Source organism: Pseudochaenichthys georgianus, chromosome 12, assembly GCF_902827115.2.
Source record: "Pseudochaenichthys georgianus chromosome 12, fPseGeo1.2, whole genome shotgun sequence".
NCBI classification, from domain to species: Eukaryota; Metazoa; Chordata; class Actinopteri; order Perciformes; family Channichthyidae; genus Pseudochaenichthys; species Pseudochaenichthys georgianus.
Genome location: NC_047514.1, coordinates 7,601,505 through 7,621,383, shown reverse-complemented (window position 1 = coordinate 7,621,383; position 19,879 = coordinate 7,601,505). Strand labels below are relative to the sequence as shown.

Here is a 19,879-nt window from a genome sequence, read left to right as displayed (position 1 = left end):
AGTGGCAATAACTCTCCTTACCAGCAGGCGGCGGTAGTGTGTATTCGTCATTCAAAAGAGGCAACAACCGGAAGACAGAGAAGAAGAAGAGTTTCTTTTCTCCGTAATATCATACAGAGCTGGCCTCTCCTGGATCAAGGTGATGAGCAGGTCTTCGTTTGCATCATTCCAGATCGCCATGATGAGATGAAAATGAATAGCAGTCTGTGTGTGCCTTCTTAAATCGTTTGTTTACGTCCCTCACTTCCGCTTCGCTTCTCATGCACTGATTTGCTAGCTGAACAGCCAATCAGAGTGATTATTTGGTCCGACTGCCAGACCCGATGCATGGCCGATTCAACATGTTGAATCGGCCATGCATCGGGTCTGGCAGTCCAAATAAGGCGTGTCACGGTCGACGGTGCGGGACACACCAACCTGACTACGGCGCCGCGAATGCCCGACAGCCTCTGACGGCCTCTGACTCCCAAAATCGGGTTGGTGTGTCAGGGCCTTTAGAGCTCAACTCAGTGAAAGCACCGCCTGCTGACCAATCAGAGCTCAGTGTGCGGAGTTTAAAGCGATCAAGTCATATTACAGGAGAAAGGAAATACAGAAAAGCTGCCGTCGCAGGAAAGACGGCCGGCAAAAATCACCGACTGTGTGAACGTGAACATTAATAGAATATCACCTCCATCTTCAGAGCAATCTGACTATTATAACATTAGCGTTAAGAAAGCTTACTTAAATATCTGCCACAATATAAGTAACCGGATCAGAGTACATTAAGTACAGTCCGCGGCATATCACTTCATAATGTATCATATATCTCCTTATCTGAGTCAGCTGAGCCGTATCTGGCCGTGCAACACTCACAGCGTCACATACTGTATGCAGAAGTATTATTTTAAGCAACACATTAAGTTGAGGAAACACTGGAGACAAATGCAATTAAAGTCAGATCGTGTTTTAGACGCGCAGTGATATCATAAACCTGTTAATGTACGCATTCAAACACTTTTTCTTTTACCAGCTGTATTCACCTTGCAGGTGCAGCTATGTGGCTTTGATCCTGGATAAAGTGTTTAAGTCATGGATGTTTAAAGTTTAACTTCTTCATTTTTGACGAGTATTAAAGTTCACTTTTCATTCAGGAAGTATGACGCTGCGCTGTCAGTGCGCTTCTCCATATTTGTGATTGGTCGAATGCTCCAGATACCACCCCTTTCATGTGAACGCGCACCTAACTAGATAGGACACGGCTGGCTTGAGCGATCCACTTGATAACCAGCGTCGTAGTACAGTTTAGCGAGAGCGCGTATGTTTTGGATTAGGCTAACCGGCTAACTCAAACATATCCAGGTTAGGTTGAACCAGCTTCGTAGTATAGGCCCCAGGTTAGCCGCTAAGCATAAGTTACCATGGAGATCTAGCCTGCTAAAAGGATAACCAGCTTCGTAGGACCGGAAAGCCGGAGTTTTCCCTGAATTTAGCCGGCTAAGCGAACATCCTGCTTCGTAGTATACCCCCCCCCGGTCCAGACCAGGTTAGCCGCTAAGCATAAGTTACCATGGAGATCTAGCCTGCTAAAAAGAGAACCAGCTTCATAGGACCGGAAAGAGTTTTCCCTGAATTTAGCCGGCTAAGCGAAAATCCTGCTTCGTAGTATACCCCCCAGGTACGCAGCACTACACACACACACACACACACACACACACACACACACACACACACACACACACACACACACACACACACACACACACACACACACACACACACACACACACACACACACACACACACACACACCACACACACACACACACACACACACACACACACACACACACACACACACACACACACACACACACACACACACACACACACACACACACACACTCTGAGCCTTCTAAAAAATTAAAACGTAATATTTTCTATCCTGTTGGTCTTCTTTTTTCCAGTGTGAACAACTTATTAACCATTTCCCCAAAATTAGCTATGGATCTGGAGCTAAACCTCATAGTTAACTATTTTACCATGATCCTGGAGTTCTATTGCCAACGCTGTGCTCTGGAACCCATTTCATGTTGGTTAAAATGCTTAGAAGGGTTCAAAATAAGTAGCATGGACCAAAACCTGTTTCATGTTGTTGGGAAAATAGGGAAGATAATCAAATGTAAGCACTTGAATTAAATATGGTTTTATTCAGTGTTTGACAGAGGAACAATTTCATGAATTCAAGTGCGTCAAGTGTGTTGCCTGCACAGATGTGAGCCTGTAAGAGTGCCAAGGCAACAAGTGCTGGTTTGTGATTCATCGCCCCCCCCCCATGTGTAATCATCCAGAGGAGCACAGTAGAAAGGTTATCTGGCGTGTCCTACAGAGAGCATATCAGTGATAGCTGTTGGCTGAGGTGCTGTTGGCGGCTGCTGTGTGTTGTCTTTTCTCAGCGGGGGAGGAGTGATGGTAAACAACTGTGACGGTGGGTCATGGCTCTAGGGAAGCGTGCCAGAAAGCAAAATGTCAGCACATCTGTCACAACACGGAGTTCATCAACAGGTCCGTTGGCCAATCTAGGATTTCTAATGAGGCTTTGAGAGCTCTCCAAGTTTGGGCTTTAGGGTTATGTTTCGGCTTTGGAGTGAGATTCTATTAAAGTGGAAATTCAAGTGATAAATATTGAAAATCGCATTTGAAAACGATGTCTTGCACATAGCTTTTGCCCAAGCCACGATCTTCTCATAAACCTACAAAGTTGTTTTATGGCCTGGACCAAACCAAGTAGTTCTTTAGCCTACACATATTATGCAAATTGTCTCAATGCCTAAACATAACCAGGTAGTTTAAATCAAAAAACATTGCCAAGTTTCTTGATTGTCTAAGTATAAATGAGTAGTTTCATTGCCAAAACATAATCATGTAGTTTGTTAGCCTTAACATGACCAAGTACTTTAACTGCCTTAACACAATACGTTTTTCAAGCCTTTACAAAGACTTCACTTTCACAACGATAAATTGAACAGTGTTATGTGTTGTTTTGGGAGTCAGTGTCAATTTATTTATTCTAATAGATAGGTGGAATGTTAATGTTAATGTTTCACAAGCCATTAAAAACCAAGAAAAGACAGCGTTTGAAGTAATAAAGTAATCCAAGACAGGGTTAACACACTCCCACCTCAGTTCTTGTTCTACCATTACCAACTGTTTATCAACATGCCTTACCATCTTGCCAATACATTTTTAGATCCACCTCCACATGCAAGCAAAACACATCACATCCCACCTCCACCAGCCAGGCTGACCTCATTCTTAAAACCCACTCTCTTCTGCTGTCGTGACCCAAGCACAGCCGTCTGGTTTGTTGATGTACAATTCCTTGCTCTCGCAATACCTAAGAGCCCTTGTTAAAGTTCATACTCTAAAAACATGCACATATATATTTTTATCAAACATAAACTGACCTCTTGATTGCATATGTCATAAAAGTGCTTTTTTATCCCAGATAAGAAGCCATCTGAGGTGAAACAAACAATATAAGCTGGCTATTACTAAGCATAAAGGCTGTGGAGGGAAACATTAAACCTCTATAATTGAACAACTGTCGTGGTATAACATTTGCGCACTGCAATCGACTGTGACCATGCCCATCATTTGGGTCTGTGTTTGCTCTGACACGATAGATAATAGGGCCTTGTGAAATGTAGTTTCTTCTGTTTTCAAATGGTCCAGTGGAATCCAACGGCCATGCAGTGCACATATCTCTGCTGGACACATTTTAATTTAGCTCCTCATTATGTGCCAGAAGCAAACTGTGCCTGGAGGTTGTTGGAGTGCCGTTTGGGGGGTGAACATCATTAGTTGAATACAATCTGTGGCAAAGTTTGAGGAATAGAGAATCGGAGCAGTTAGTAAGCGAATGGTGAGGGGACAAAACAAAGATAAAAAAATACATTGCTGCCGCTCAACACGACTCTGCAAGCTGAAAACACAGTCCACACGTTCCCAGTAAGCTGTTAAGAGAAAATGCTGGTGGCTAAGCATTTAAATAGAGCAACAGCCACGTGTTGTGTGCAGTCTTGCACTTGACTTAGGATCAGATTTAGCTTCCTGACATAAGACTAAATAATGTGCTTCATCATCTTGTCTCTAGAGAGTGTGATATTTCAGGAACTCATAGAAAGCAAAGTGTGGCCTTATAACCTTATAAGGCATTGTTACAGCTGGACCTCCACAGTTTAAAGGCCATGTAGAGACCTTTTATGTGAATGGCAACATGCACTCATGCTAAATGTCAACACTGACGCAAAGCTGTTGTTTTTTCTTCGTCCATCTGCAGCCTTAATTAGGATAAAAATACTATCGGTAGCTCAAATAAATCATTAATGAGTGGCATGACATTAAGAACTACAGACAAATAATTTTCAATATTACTATAACATTGTGTACAATATTATAGCCCTACATAACACACAATAACCTATAATATGTACAGTATGGGTATAAATGGATATTTACAGGCATACCATTATCTTAATTTGTCATCCTCTGCCAACATTTTCTTAGCAGAATTGACACATTTCCTGACTGATTTTTGTGGCTGTGTATGGAGAAAGTGTGCCAATGTATCATATACATTTGTTTGGATGCTATTTCTAACAATGGCATTATTTTCTTTGAAGTATCTATATTAGAAATGAAGGCTTTTATCTTCACCAAACACAAAGAGCTGTACATCATCACTCTCCTTATCCCATGCATCCACCTAGTGGCCAATATATGCAGTTACATGTCAGTAATACAGCCTTTCAAATATAATCATCATTAAAATACGACAGCCAGATAGGTTAGCTGTTTAAACAAAAACAAGTGCATATGGTGAACAAATATATTGTGTGAGAATTCAGAAGTCACATGTTAAAGTGTACCATGTTTATGTATTGTCAATCCACTGCGCCTGCGCACAGCAGGGGGAGGGGTTAGGGCTATTCAGTGTGACATTATGTTTTGTTTTCTATCCATAATAAAATGGGACAGTTAAGCTAACAAGGATACTCTCGAAAAGCTTCTCAGGTAAAAAGCTCACCGAATACGAGTGTTTATCATTGTGCATTCGTTGTTTTCGTTTGTCAAATGAGAATTAGGCCTATGTCGCAGCTAGTATCAGCAGCTTGTGTGTTTGCGTTAGCAGGACGTCCAGCCGCTGCAGAACACACTGAGGCTAGCTGCTAGCTGTTGTTAGCTTTAGTAAACAACACGGTACCTCCTATTGCCTCAGATATTAGTCAAACTAAACAACCTACCGTTTAGTAGTTACTTGCTAATAAAGCTATTATTCCCAACCAGGTAGTAACGTTTTCTTTAATATAAGGTTTAAAGATGAGCAAATGTAACGTTAGCCATCTGGGGGTCCCTACCTTCAACATCATTTTGCGTTGCATGTTCAATTGAAATGCAGTCCACCAGCACTATAAAGGTAGATAATAACAGTAATTTAAAGGCTGCATAATACAACATGTGGTTATATATTATCGTCTCACTCACTAAGGTTGTTATTACACCATTACTAGTGGTGTAAACAGTACTCACAGATTATATCAGCAGTGGAAAGTAGCCTTCATCAACAGGAATGCAGTTAAAGCAAAGCCGTTACATATTCTTAAATGTGACTATTGCCTCAATGTTAAACCTTTAATTGACTTAACGCCACTATATAAGGGCAACATAACATTACAGGGGGAACTAAAAAAAGATATTTAAAGGCAGAACTGTCTTTGATTGTACTAAATTGTACATATGCACCTTATAGTGCCATAAGTGTATACTGTATGCATACAGTGTTTGAGCCAGATTAAGACGCTGAACTCCATTTAGGCTCACATTGAACTGATTTCATGTAGTGACACATTGATCACATGTTAACCTATAACTGAACAAAATATATCTCAACAAGTGTGTGTAAATATCCTGTTGCTGTTAAACAGTGCACCTTCCAGTGAGTTTTCAATGTCACCTACTTGGTGTCGGTATGAAACTGAATTCCACTGACTTGAAACGTCCTAGAAATAGGTAATCCATTACTTTAAAAAACATGTCTCAACTCTTTTTTTGTCAAGGTCATGTTACCATCGCTTAGTACCGCAACTGGTAGTGCAGCAAGACGTTTTACATGGAGCTGTAACACATAGAATACAAATATAAGCAATATAAGAATAATAAAGCCAATTCCCAGTAGGAGTTGATTGTGAGATATGTTTTTTTTCTCAAAAAAGGTTTTTAGTGTAGAGATATATGTCTAAAGTGTAAATCACTTCAAACTTATTCTCTGTCTTATTTATCTTTTATGTATATCATTCTATGCGGAAAATAAATGATATGTGAGGATAATCTTGAGCCTTACACAACCAAACAAAAACACATTTCCACACTACTTTTCAGTTTCCTGTTGTTTATAAAGCCCCATCCTGCAAACAAGTTAAAGGTAGCTGTCAGATGATGTAGGGGAGTAAAAAGGGCCATGTCTCCTCTGAAGTGGAGTAAATCATTAGCCTGTCAAGTCCATTTGACATGGTTCCGACCCACTGCTGCTTGAAAGTTGCTATCCACTCATTTGACTGAACCTATTCTGCTGTTCCACATTGTAAATCACTCTAAATTGTGCCCAAGGTGTAAAACACTTTTTTTTTGTATCTTTCTTTCGTGAGTGATGAGGTCATAAAAATAAGCGTTTGTAGCTGGTTCTCCAGCAGCAGCTATGAATGATTTATAACCTTATTTAAAAAAAGAATGTGTGCGGTGTTCTCTGTTTCTTCCCCACACAGTGACCTTGCTCCAGCCTCCTAGAAGACACATCGCCATGGGGAATACAAGCAGCGAGAGGGCGGCCATGGGCCATGGGGAGAAGCAGAGGGACAGCCGGGGAAACAAGGAAGGAGACGGGCCAAAGATCCTGATGGACAGCCCGGAAGACGCAGATATTTTTCATGGTGAAGATATGAAAGTAAGTTGTCTGAATAACCTGTTGTGAGGACTTTAGAAAAGGTCATAGAGCGGCGCAGTGTTGCAGTGTTTTTGTAAACGAAGCCGGAAGTTAGCATTGCAAGAAAACAACAAAAAGCCAATAGGAGTTTGGACTATTGCAGAAAATAAGATCTATGGCAAACCACACATTTATGAGTCTTACACATTTTGTTCAGCAGGAAAATCTCCTGCAACCTCTTTTATAGTTGTTAAAGCATAAATGCAATAGCCAGAAGAAAAGAGCTATAGTAATGATATTAAAGTCACCACCGCTAAGATAAAGGCGTGTAATGTTCAGCGTTATTACAGTTAGTAAAAATCTCATTTGGTCACTTTTTAGCATCCGCCTTTTTTAAGACACTTAAAGGCTTCAGGTAAAAAATCTTGTATTTAACTACTTTCATGCATCTGATAAAAAACATTGTTAAAAAACACGTTGACTTCAATACATGGGAACCCGGAAGTACACCAATGCTAACTCAGGTCCAGGCTAAGGACTCATTCCTCCACCACTCTATTAACAATGGTGGTTTTATGGGTATTTTAGGCTCCGTTAGAGAAAGAGGAGTTCCTCGCATGGCAGCAAGACTTAGAAGCAGATGACAAAGGGCCAACTTTAGACCGACCGACAGTGTTTCGCTGGACCGGAGACGGCAGGGAGGTGTACATCTCTGGATCCTTCAACAACTGGGCCAACAAGATTCCCCTCATCAGAAGGTGAGGGGGCGTCATAAACTCCATAGTGTAGTGTACTTGGGATGTGGTTGAAATATGTTTTACATTTCCTATATTGTAGTCTATATTCATTACTGGTTAATCAATGGAAAGATCTTTACAGTTTTTAAAATACAGGCTAGCTCAGATTTTGTTGGTGCCCAAAATAGCACATTGTATTGTTACTAGATTAAGTTTGTTGTATTAATAGCGCCTTTATAGTGGTTGATGTTTTAAAGAGAAGTACTGTGTTACCTCACTAAATGTTCCCTCCTGTCATCTGTGTCAAAGTCAGAACACCTTTGTGACTATTGTTGATCTACCTGAAGGGGAGCATCAGTACAAGTTTTATGTGGATGGCCAGTGGACCCACGACCCGACCGAGGTCAGCATTACATAAGAAACTATAATGGACTTGGTGATCATAGGAGGAGACAGTTAAATGCCCTGCTTATTTATCTGCTATTGTTCAATGTTAACATGTTATTTGCATGTAAACATGTTTTTTTGTTTTTATTAAACTAGTTTTTCATCATTGTGTTTCCTCACAGCCTGTTGTAACCAGTCAGCTTGGGACAGTGAACAACCTCATCCAGGTGAAGAAAACAGACTTTGAGGTGTTCGAAGCTCTAATGGTGGACTCGCAGAAATGCTCCGACATGTCAGGTGAGTGCTGAAAAAAACACGTTAAAATTATTAACTGGGTATTACAGAAAAAAGGATTTCAATATTTGTTTATATGTATTTCTTTCTAGATCTATTCTATCATTCAAGAATATATTTTAAATGGTCATAGTGCTTATAGTTATTGTTTATGATTTGTAGGCTGGAAAATCTATGTAGCATCGCAATAGTTATTTTAGAACAGCCCTACCAGCCACTATAAAAAAGGCCCTTTGATACAGTGGATCATGCCTTACTGTCACAAAGACTCTTTAATATCGATCTTTCGGATAGTTGGTTTGAGAACTATCTATCAGGCACACAGTGTGTGCGGGCAGAAGGTATAACTTCTACATCTCTTCATGTACCCAAGGGTGTGCCACAGGGATCGGTTTTAGGGCCATTGTTATTTATTATTCATATAAAGAGTCTTAATAACATTATTTGAAATGCAAATTGTCATTTTTATGCTGATGGTATAGTAATTTACTGTTTTGTATCATCCCCAAATCATCCCCAGCTCCAGACTGCTTTTAACATTGTACAATCTAACCTATAACTAAACCTCATAGTTAACTATTTTACCATGATCCTGGAGTTCTATAGAGATTACACGTTTTCTAATAGGAGTGTGGAAATGTTTGAAAGTTAATATCTTCGGTCTCATTTAAACTTTTCCCCCCTCATTAGACCTCTCCAGCTCTCCTCCCGGGCCCCTACCATCAGGACGCGTATGTTCCTAAACAGGAAGAGAAGTTTAAGTCTCCACCCATACTCCCCCCCCACCTGCTGCAGGTCATCCTCAACAAAGACACTGGCATTTCTGTGAGTAACTGTTAAAATAAAGAAGCTTATTCCACTCCGGTACTTTTAGAAATACGTGTTCTCTATTTTGTGCTGTTACTGTCAAATCCGTTTCGATCTATAATCTTCAAATATGAACCTTTCCTTTGTTGTTGCCAAAATGATAACCAAAAGCATCTACGGCATTTATTATTATTATGATTACATTTAATTTAGCTGAGTCTTTAATTCATTATAATAAGTGCAATCAGTAGCTCTATAAGGCTTATATAGCTTTTTTTATTATTAACTATTAGCTCTCTTTTGTTTGTGCTCTTACTGGTACATCCTTAAAAATAGATGTACTTGAATGTAATAAAAAAGATCATAGACAATTGCTAAGCATCAGTGTTTATACTTGAGCCACAGGCTACAACAACCAGTATTCAATTAAAAAATAAACAAAAATCTGCAACATCTACAACATCAGAAAAACATCTACAGAATATAAAATAAATTCAAAAATAGCAAACATACATTTGACAAGTGTATAATATGAAAATCACACATAAAGATGAACAAATATGTTTTCCTTTGTTTTTTCTCATATCCAGTGTGACCCTGCATTACTCCCAGAACCCAACCATGTCATGCTGAATCACCTCTACGCTCTCTCCATTAAGGTACGTTATTACAAAAAGATATTGCTATCTTCCAGCATTATGTGACTGTTCAAATGTGGCTCCACCTTCTGCGGTGACTCAGCTTTGCTAGCATTTTTTATTTTTGGATTGGAAACTGTGAGCGGCTGCAGCTGTTTGCTTACACAGCAGATTGTATCCACGGCATTCCATCAATGATAACGAGTTTCTGTAAGGGGAGATGAAGGACAGAAAAAGTACCCTTTTTTCCACATTGTGTCAGGAAAAACAAACTGAACATGCACAACACGTAAGGATATAAATACCAACATCACTGTCAGACTTCATGGGGGGGAAAACAAACATGCATATATGTAACACTTGTACCCGACCACACTAGAATCTAGTAGCGTTGGATATTCATTTTCCTCCTTGTTGTTGAGATAAGTGAGTGTTCGTTAATGTTCTTCCCACTTATGTCTGTGGTTTACAGCTCTGCACTTAGTATGATTGATACCACTCTTCCCATATTTGTCTGAAATGTAATGCATTGTTTGAATTTTCCCTTGACTGCTTATGTTACAGGATGGAGTGATGGTGCTCAGTGCGACACATCGCTACAAGAAGAAATACGTCACCACCTTATTATACAAGCCCATCTGACCGCGCTTCAAATCCTTTTAAAGAGTGTAACAAAATATTAGCTCCGTAACATAGAGAGCAGGGAAATCCAGGACTTATCACCTGGATGAGAATCTCACATTTAGCCAATAAGAGGTTTAGCTCTGAGATGATATTTTGTACACTCAGTTATTGTACACTCCAATCCTACATAATCTGCCTATATTTGTTCACTGAAAACCTTCTCTAGGTTTCAGTTCTGCTATAAGACATTTAGAGGCAGGTTCTTTGTGGTAAAAAGAGACAGAAATGACACGAGGAGGAGTGGTAATGGTTCGAAAATGTGACTGAAAGTCCTCAATTACACGAGGTCGCTGCAGCGTTTCCCATGATTGAGACGACAAAGGTACAATCAAGAATGTGAATGTCGAGGTCAAAGAAGAATTAAATGCACTGCAGCAGTTCTCCACTGATGATCATAGCGTTTTGTTCAGTGTTAATCATAAAGCACACAGTAGATATTTTCTATCATTTGTGAAGTTTTTTTGATGATTGTGGTTTGTTTTTGACTTGCGGTGGTAAGTAGTTTTTGACCAAACGTAACACTTTTTTAATTTGTTGAGAACATTTGGTCTAAAGTTTATTAGCTTTCCACTACAACAAGGTTCATTTCTAATGTAGAATATGCATACAGTGTATGTACACTTGCAGGACGACGATGTATCAGAAGAAGAATGCCAACCCTTTTTAATTTGTTTAGTGGTCTTTACACTAAAAAAACATAATTTTCATTCATTTTTAAAAGTGCATTCCAGAAATCAATTGTCAGCTTTGAAAACTGTCTCAGAATGTGATGAAACAGACATATAAAACAGGAAAAAAAAGATATATTATTAGAAATAGTAGAAAAAAAGACTTGATAAAGGGATCTTGTGACAAAGTCGTACCGTTAGTGAAGTTAATAATGAATTTTTTATGGTTAACATGTTTGTACTCATGTATTCCATGAAGTTTGAAGGTCCTGAATGTGTTTTAAGTTTAAGATAGGATTTGTAGCATCTATTTACATCAATGTATCATAAGCTACAGGCCAGTAGAGACTGACAATCTCCTTTGTTTTTGTTACTTCTGCTTTTGTTTGAGATCTAACATGGTGATAATTTATTCATTCAAATGCTAGGTTTTGAAATAATTTAATATCATTTAAAAAAGTGTTGCTTACCCTTTGAACCAAGCTGATGTGTACACTTTTGTATTAAAGATTCCGTTACAAATTCATAAGCAGTTTGTTGTGTTTTTGAACATTACAGTAGCTATTTAGGTTAATAAATAATTGACTCGACATAAGTCATGATTAAAAATAAAGTATACATAGAATTAAGTAATTGTCAGACAGTTCCATGTGTAGAAGGTAATGTTTTTTATTCAGTCCACTTTATGATGGACCAGACCAAGGTTTTTTAACACACATCATCCATAAAAATAGCATTATCCCGCAAGTGCTCAAAATTAAAACAAATAACTGAAATAAAAAGATAAGACAATGAAAACACACAGTATACTAAACGGTCATTATGAATATGTAATTGAATCCTTTCGAATTATGTTCAAAGCAGATTTTTGCCAATAAGTTGAACACTAAAATCAAGTTGTTGCCACTCGAAAGCGTTTATTTGAAATATGCCTGGCAATAAAGTACTAAACACCATGTGGTGCTTGAGTTTATTGCTAGAGTGAGTGGGGATTGGATCATAACGCAGTTGCCGATATAAGTTAAAATGGCGATAAAATAAAGACAAACAATTTCAGTAGGTGTATCGCCTAGAGTCCTCTGCAAACTAATGCTCAGGTAAAAACTTCTCAACACACAGGCCTGCCTCAATTTTGTTGCAGAGTGACAAACAGATCAACCTTTTACTTTGTGTTACCTGATGATTGTGGCCAATCAGGGAAGACCTCTGGAATTAGCGACACAGGTGACATCAATCAGTCCCTCGTTTGGTTATAATTTGAAGTCAATTATGCTTGGCCTGGTTAGTAAAGTTTATTAAACAAAACATTCCCTTATTTTGGAATGGTTAACATTTTAGCAGAATAAATACCTATAAAATACATTTTTAAGGGAAAGTGTGGTCTTTCTTTTTAAATATTCATACCAACGTTGATTCAAGGAGAGTCCGTAATTGAGTAGAGAAAATATGCTCCATCAAAGACAGTTAAAATATTCAACAATTCAAATGCCTTTATTGTCATATTTACTCAGCTTCAGAGTAGTTTGGCAATACAAAGCTTTAGTCCCAGGAGCTCCAACAAGCCGTTTAGGACAGAGTGAATACACATACTATACAGAGATGCTGTCTGAGAAACCAATGTGAGTTTGGAAAATTGCACAATGTAAATCTATTTAGTAGACCTCAACAATGGAATTATGGTCAGTAGACATGGCCATGACATGGGCCCTTTAAAGGTCACATGTCATGGTCCTTTCTACTGATCATAATACCATTGTTGAGGGATATTACAATAGAAAAATACTGTGCAATTTTCCAAACTCACATTGTTTCGCATACAGCATCTCTGTAAACTACGTGTATTCACTCTCTCCACTAAAGGGCTTGTTGGAGCTCTTGGCCCCCCTCCCTGTGAGCCCAGTGTGCTCCGATTGACCAATCCACAGACTTCCTCACACACACGCAGCTCTGCTGATGTCTCCTCCGGGCTGCTGCTGATAACAGACAGTTGCGATCGCGGCGAAATTCTCTCTGCAGACCCATTCTCAACAGCGTTTATCAACCTTTTCTTCTCAATATCAAGCCACACTTATTGTTTTTACTTCGGCTGAGACTTTGTGTGTGCTCGGGGTGATTCACAACGTCCGATTGTTTCACGTTGTGAATCGCGCTGAACTCCGTGGAGGTGTGATTTCCTTGTTTAGCGATACACAGCGAAACACAGCCAAACTCACCCTGAGCACACACACAGTCTCAGCCGAAGTAAAAACAATAAGTGTGGCTTGATATTGAGAAGAAAAAGGTTGATAAACGCTGTGAGAATGGGTCTGCAGAGAGAATTTCGCCACGATCCCAACTGTCTGTTATCAGCAGCAGCCCGGAGGAGACATCAGCTGAGCTGCGTGTGTGTGAGGAAGTCCGTGGATTGGTTCAATTTGGACCAATCAGCGGGGGCTTAACGTAACGGCTCCGCGGACTTAACGTAACGGCTCCACGGATTGGTCCATTTCGTTCCGGTTACAACATGACGTCCTGATGTACCCGGAAGAATCAAATGGATGATGACGTTTCACCAACGAGGCGTTTTGGGGAGTTATTCTCTGTGTTAGAGTTTTACTCGCTACAGGGTGTACTTTGAGGGTTTTGACTCTGCACACCGTTTACATGCATAAAAACCTTCATAACACACAAGGGGACGGGTAATAACCGGAAAAGCATGACATGTCACCTTTAAGACATCAAAAGAAAAAAAATGGTGGAAGTGACACCACTTCGGAAAAAAACGAAAAGTAACATTAAATGAGATGTTAGAATAAATACTTTACAGTTGAATAAATGACTGTACTATTATATAAATATGTGGACTGCAAACAGACGTATGTTCTACAAGCAAAACAAAAGTATATATATTCTTATAACTAATACAGTTCCATATTTAAAGTTACTATGTGATAGTAAACAAAAACAAAAATAGAAGATTACCTGATGTGAATTCACACAGTAGGCTACATGTACTTCTGAACACTCTGATCCCAGTGCTCATCATATCATCAGCGTTCATATCACCAACGCTTTTAATGCTGGGATTTTCCACGTCTCTGTACATATGTCAACTTGCAGACCGGTAACACATGTTTGAACAGGATTCTCAACATTTCCTGACCTATGACCCCATGTTTAAGCTACAACCAGCTTGGAGTGGTTATGTGAATTTAAGAATTGTAAACATTTATATTTTCCAGAGCATTAAAGCAGATCATATACAGACCACATTTCAGACAGCTAAAACCTTAACTAATGATATTAACTTTGAATGCTAGTTTTTTTAAGTATTACAATCTAATAATGAAAACTGTATTTCAATACTTAAAAGTAGAAAGTACCCAATGCAGAGAAATGGCCCCTGTGAATAAACATTATTACTAATAAATGTATGTTATAAGGAATTTTATATTTGATTTGGCATTGGTTGAGGCTGGGCTCATTTTAACAATGCATTTCCACTAATTTTGCACAAAGAACTGCAACCAATGTTAACCGGAATTAAGGCTTAGTCTGTAGATTTCAATGTTTATCAAATGTACAATAGTGAGACATTATATTATAATGTAGCTACAGACTAAATACAATGTAGTATGTCTGCTTGCTTAAAGGACCTACTATGGTTGCAGAAAAAATTGTTGGTTTGCATACAGAAGAATTATCAAAATAGTTTTTCAATAAATGTATTGTCAATCGGTTAATCTGCTTATTGTTTCTGCTGTTCATTTTAATAGGTTGTATACAGTGACATGAGAGGAGAATACTAAAGTTAATGACAACCTCCAATCCTTACATTCCTTTATATTGTGCAGTACCAGTCACATCCTACCAATGACTCATCATGTATTGACAAAAATACCTTTTATAAAACACAGCCCTCACGAGAAGCTGTTGATATATTTCAAGCCTTTAAAACATAACTAAAACTCCTATTGCCATATCTACTGTTCAGCCCTGCACATGGATCCAAAAGCCCATGCTGAGGAACTCTAGTATCGACAAATCACCAACAAACCAAACATGGCTCAGGGTTCAATAAGTGTGAGAATTGTACATGCTTTAACATATGCTGTTGGAATCCTAGAGTCCATACATTGCAGGGCCCCTGTGTAGATTAGGGGAGGAGACCCTATTTACTATATATACGAAGAAGGCCCAATGCAAGAGTAAGTGTTACTCTGTGACCTTCCCGCTGACTGACATGATGAATATCCTCCAGGTTCTGTTTCTCGTGGCGGCTGGCCTCTCTGTCGGTGAGAACGACTCAACATAAGCTGTTCATCTCGCGGTTGTGAATAGATTTCTCTTGAAGTTGAGTATTAAGGGGTATGCTTGTTTTACTTCAGTCACCTCAAAGGACTACAAGGCCTTGGACCAGTTCAGGAGGATGATCCTGTGTGTGATGCCCGATAGCTCTCCAATTTTCGACTACACTGACTACGGTTGCTACTGTGGAAAGGGAGGCTCCGGCACACCTGTGGATGAACTGGACAGTTCATTATTCACTTTGCTTTTGAGTCAGACAACACTTACAAAAAACAAGTTGGTTCAGGCTGTTTGAATTTCATCTCGTATGATTTTTAAGGTGCTGTAAAGTGCATGACAAGTGTTACAGGGATGCTAGGAAACACTCTGAGTGCTGGCCCATCTTTGACAATCCCTACACCGAATTATACAGCTACAGCTGTGACAACAAGAAGGTCTCCTGAGGCAGTGAGTACACCCAAACAATGTGAATTATCTTCTCACGTGATCTTTTAAAATTCTACATTTACTATTAAACCTGCAGAAATATGACTTCCCCCACCAATTGTATCACTATACTATATGTTATTGTCTTTGGTAATTCTAACAGGGGTCAAATATTTAAATGTCAATGAGAATACATTTTTTTTAATTCAATACTTTTTTAATTATTAGTTGGCTTTTTGATAATCTTTTCTTTATTGTCCATAGGCAACAACGACGAATGTGAGATGTTCATCTGTGAGTGCGACAGGAAGGCCGCAGAGTGTTTGGCAGAACCCCCTGGCTCCCGGAGAACGAGCACCTGCCTAGCGACCGTTGTCAGTGACAACAAACAACTGGAAAATCAGGAATTCATGCTTCATCATGAAATATCAAAATGTCAGTTTTCACAGGTCACAGATCAACTTGCTGAGGAGACTTGGCTGATTAGAAAATGATGAATATAACCTTTATGCATTCACAGATGCATGTATATTGATTTCTGTATACATTTGACTTTAGTTACTTCTAGACATCCATTATTACCTCAATGTACTGAAATGCTGTTGTTTGTTTCTTAAATGTGAAGTTATCCTCTAATAAACACAGTTTGAGCTGCATCTCTTATTTTAAATGCTGTTTACTGATGGCCACTTGTAAAAAGGGCTCTAATCAAGAGTCACCCTCTGGGTCTGAAAAGTGAAACCAAAAGGAAAGTGCCCTAAACCTGTATTCTCTCTCAAAGCCAGCAGGGGGCAACTTCTCTATATCAGTAGTCTGATTGTATCGAAGTCTATGAGGAAATTACCCTAATTGGTATGACCTCAGTAAGCTTGTTAACAATCGCTTGTTGAAAGCCTCTTAACTGATGTTCATTATATAAATGATGGTGCCATTGAGAGTACAATAGACAATAAAGCAATACATGCTTTTAGGGTTAGGCAGCCTTGTGTTTGACAGGTCGTTACCATGGTGCCATCCAGTTTGGGTGGTTTCGTGTTAGACATTTGAATTTCAGTTTGTAGTATATGAAATGTAATAGTACATTTATGGTCACCTTAACGTTTTTAGTTCACTGTTTGTTTGGTGATATTTATCCTCACTCCCATTTGACGCATCTGGTTCCAAACTAAACACACTGTCATCACCAAGATTAAGAAGAAAAATGACAAGGCAAAACATACAATATATATTAACCCTAGAAACACAATTTACATATTTCTAAACCTTTTCTGACCCACGACCCCATGTTTAGGGCGGAAGTTGAAACTAAAGTTGTCAAGTGCTTTATGAAGCAAAGCATTGATTTAAAGCATGGAGGCAGAGCAAATATATTACATAAGGCACAAGAACGTTCGCAAATAGCACATTTTTCAACCAAGATTTATTTTGAAACCTTTTTTGAATGAGTCTTGAAGATAACAACAACTAGTATCCCTAAAGGTTATTCAAGCTCCCCATGGATCCCTCACCCTAAGGCCGAGCAACTCTAGTTACACAACATCAAACACAGGCTCAGAGTCCAAGGTTTAGAGGGTGGGAGAATTGTACCTGCCTTCGTGTTTGAAGGCGTGAGACCCTGCATAGTACAAACAGCTGACTGAGCAGGTCCCATACTTGATATAAAAAGAGGCACTGATGTAAGAGCGAGAGCTTCTCTGTGACTTACAGGATGAATACCCTACAGGTTATGTTTCTCTTGGCTGCAGGCCTCTCTGTCAGTGAGTACAACTCCACAAAAGTTGTTCATCTTGGTGGTTGTGAACAGCTAGAGCTTGTTGTTGAGTAAAACTGTGTCTTTTTGTTGCGTTTTAGCCCACTCACTGGACTACAGGGCTCTGAATCAGTTCTGGAGGATGATCCTGTGTGTGATGCCTGATAGCTGGCCTATTTTCGACTACGCTGACTACGGCTGCTACTGTGGGAAAGGAGGCTCCGGCACACCTGTGGATGATCTCGATAGGTCACGATTCACTCTGAGTTATCCTCAAGACATTGAAAAAACAACGTTGTCCAGTCTGTTTAATATTCAACTTGACCCATAGGTGCTGCCAAGTGCACGATCTGTGTTCAACGAAGCAATGCAACACCCTGAGTGCTGGGCCATCATCAATAACCCGTACACCGAGTTCTACAGCTACAGCTGCGACAAGCCAAACCATAAGGTCTCCTGCGGCAGTGAGTACACCAAAACAACAGGACCAAAATTACTCTCTGGTACTTTAACTTTATAGGACTGTTTGTCTGCCTTGTGGTACTCAGAATGCTCTCTGTTTCATTATCCTTAGGTGACAACAACGCTTGTGAGATGTTCATCTGCGAGTGCGACAGGGTGGCCGCAGAGTGTTTTGGCGTATCGCCTTGGAACCCTGAGCATGAGCACCTGCCCAGCGACCGCTGTCACTGAACAGTAACAGTAATTGTGTGTGTAATTGTAAGGATATCCTGAAAATAAAGACACATTCATCTGGATCTCATTATAACATCACATGGTATTTAGGGCTCTGTAGTCTACCTTTGGTTTTCAGCATTAAAACAGCAGTACAGTACAGTACAGTACAGTACAGTACAGCATAGACTCAGAACATTTGACATCTTTCTGTAAAAGTCCCAAAATGTTATATTGGCTTGTGTATATATAAAAAAATAGCATTTTTTTTTAAATAGTTTTTTCACCCAATAAGCTTTTTCATTTTTTTAAGAATTCATATTTAGATACTTCAATGCCTTGTAAACTTTGATTATCTTGAACATAAGACATTGCTGTATTTTCAGATAGCATGTATAAAGATTCTTCCTCCAACGACAGTAAACAACACGGTACCTCCTATTGCCTCAGATATTAGTCAAACTAAACAACCTACCGTTTAGTAGTTACTTGCTAATAAAGCTATTATTCCCAACCAGGTAGTAACGTTTTCTTTAATATAAGGTTTAAAGATGAGCAAATGTAACGTTAGCCATCTGGGGGTCCCTACCTTCAACATCATTTTGCGTTGCATGTTCAATTGAAATGCAGTCCACCAGCACTATAAAGGTAGATAATAACAGTAATTTAAAGGCTGCATAATACAACATGTGGTTATATTATCGTCTCACTCACTAAGGTTGTTATTACACCATTACTAGTGGTGTAAACAGTACTCACAGATTATATCAGCAGTGGAAAGTAGCCTTCATCAACAGGAATGCAGTTAAAGCAAAGCCGTTACATATTCTTAAATGTGAGTATTGCCTCAATGTTAACCTTTAATTGACTTAACGCCACTATATAAGGGCAACATAACATTACAGGGGGAACTAAAAAAAGATATTTAAAGGCAGAACTGTCTTTGATTGTACTAAATTGTACATATGCACCTTATAGTGCCATAAGTGTATACTGTATGCATACAGTGTTTGAGCCAGATTAAGACGCTGAACTCCATTTAGGCTCACATTGAACTGATTTCATGTAGTGACACATTGATCACATGTTAACCTATAACTGAACAAAATATATCTCAACAAGTGTGTGTAAATATCCTGTTGCTGTTAAACAGTGCACCTTCCAGTGAGTTTTCAATGTCACCTACTTGGTGTCGGTATGAAACTGAATTCCACTGACTTGAAACGTCCTAGAAATAGGTAATCCATTACTTTAAAAAACATGTCTCAACTCTTTTTTGTCAAGGTCATGTTACCATCGCTTAGTACCGCAACTGGTAGTGCAGCAAGACGTTTTACATGGAGCTGTAACACATAGAATACAAATATAAGCAATATAAGAATAATAAAGCCAATTCCCAGTAGGAGTTGATTGTGAGATATGTTTTTTTTCTCAAAAAAGGTTTTTAGTGTAGAGATATATGTCTAAAGTGTAAATCACTTCAAACTTATTCTCTGTCTTATTTATCTTTTATGTATATCATTCTATGCGGAAAATAAATGATATGTGAGGATAATCTTGAGCCT

The 19,879-nt window shown here is 39.0% G+C and overlaps 1 protein-coding gene and 1 pseudogene across 1 annotated transcript; both read left to right on the top strand.

The window, feature by feature from the left end:
* Window positions 1–4,951: 4,951 nt before the first annotated feature.
* LOC117456101 (5'-AMP-activated protein kinase subunit beta-1-like) lies at window positions 4,952–10,965 on the top strand. Its single transcript, XM_034095843.2, is given in 9 exon segments — window positions 4,952–5,055; window positions 6,804–6,982; window positions 7,550–7,719; window positions 8,008–8,101; window positions 8,268–8,382; window positions 9,070–9,086; window positions 9,088–9,204; window positions 9,777–9,845; window positions 10,389–10,965. Coding segments are annotated over 8 exon segments (804 nt in total). The 5' UTR covers window positions 4,952–5,055; window positions 6,804–6,838; the 3' UTR covers window positions 10,467–10,965.
* Window positions 10,966–15,401: 4,436 nt separating this feature from the next.
* Window positions 15,402–18,410, top strand: LOC117456228 (uncharacterized; annotated as a pseudogene).
* Window positions 18,411–19,879: the final 1,469 nt, after the last annotated feature.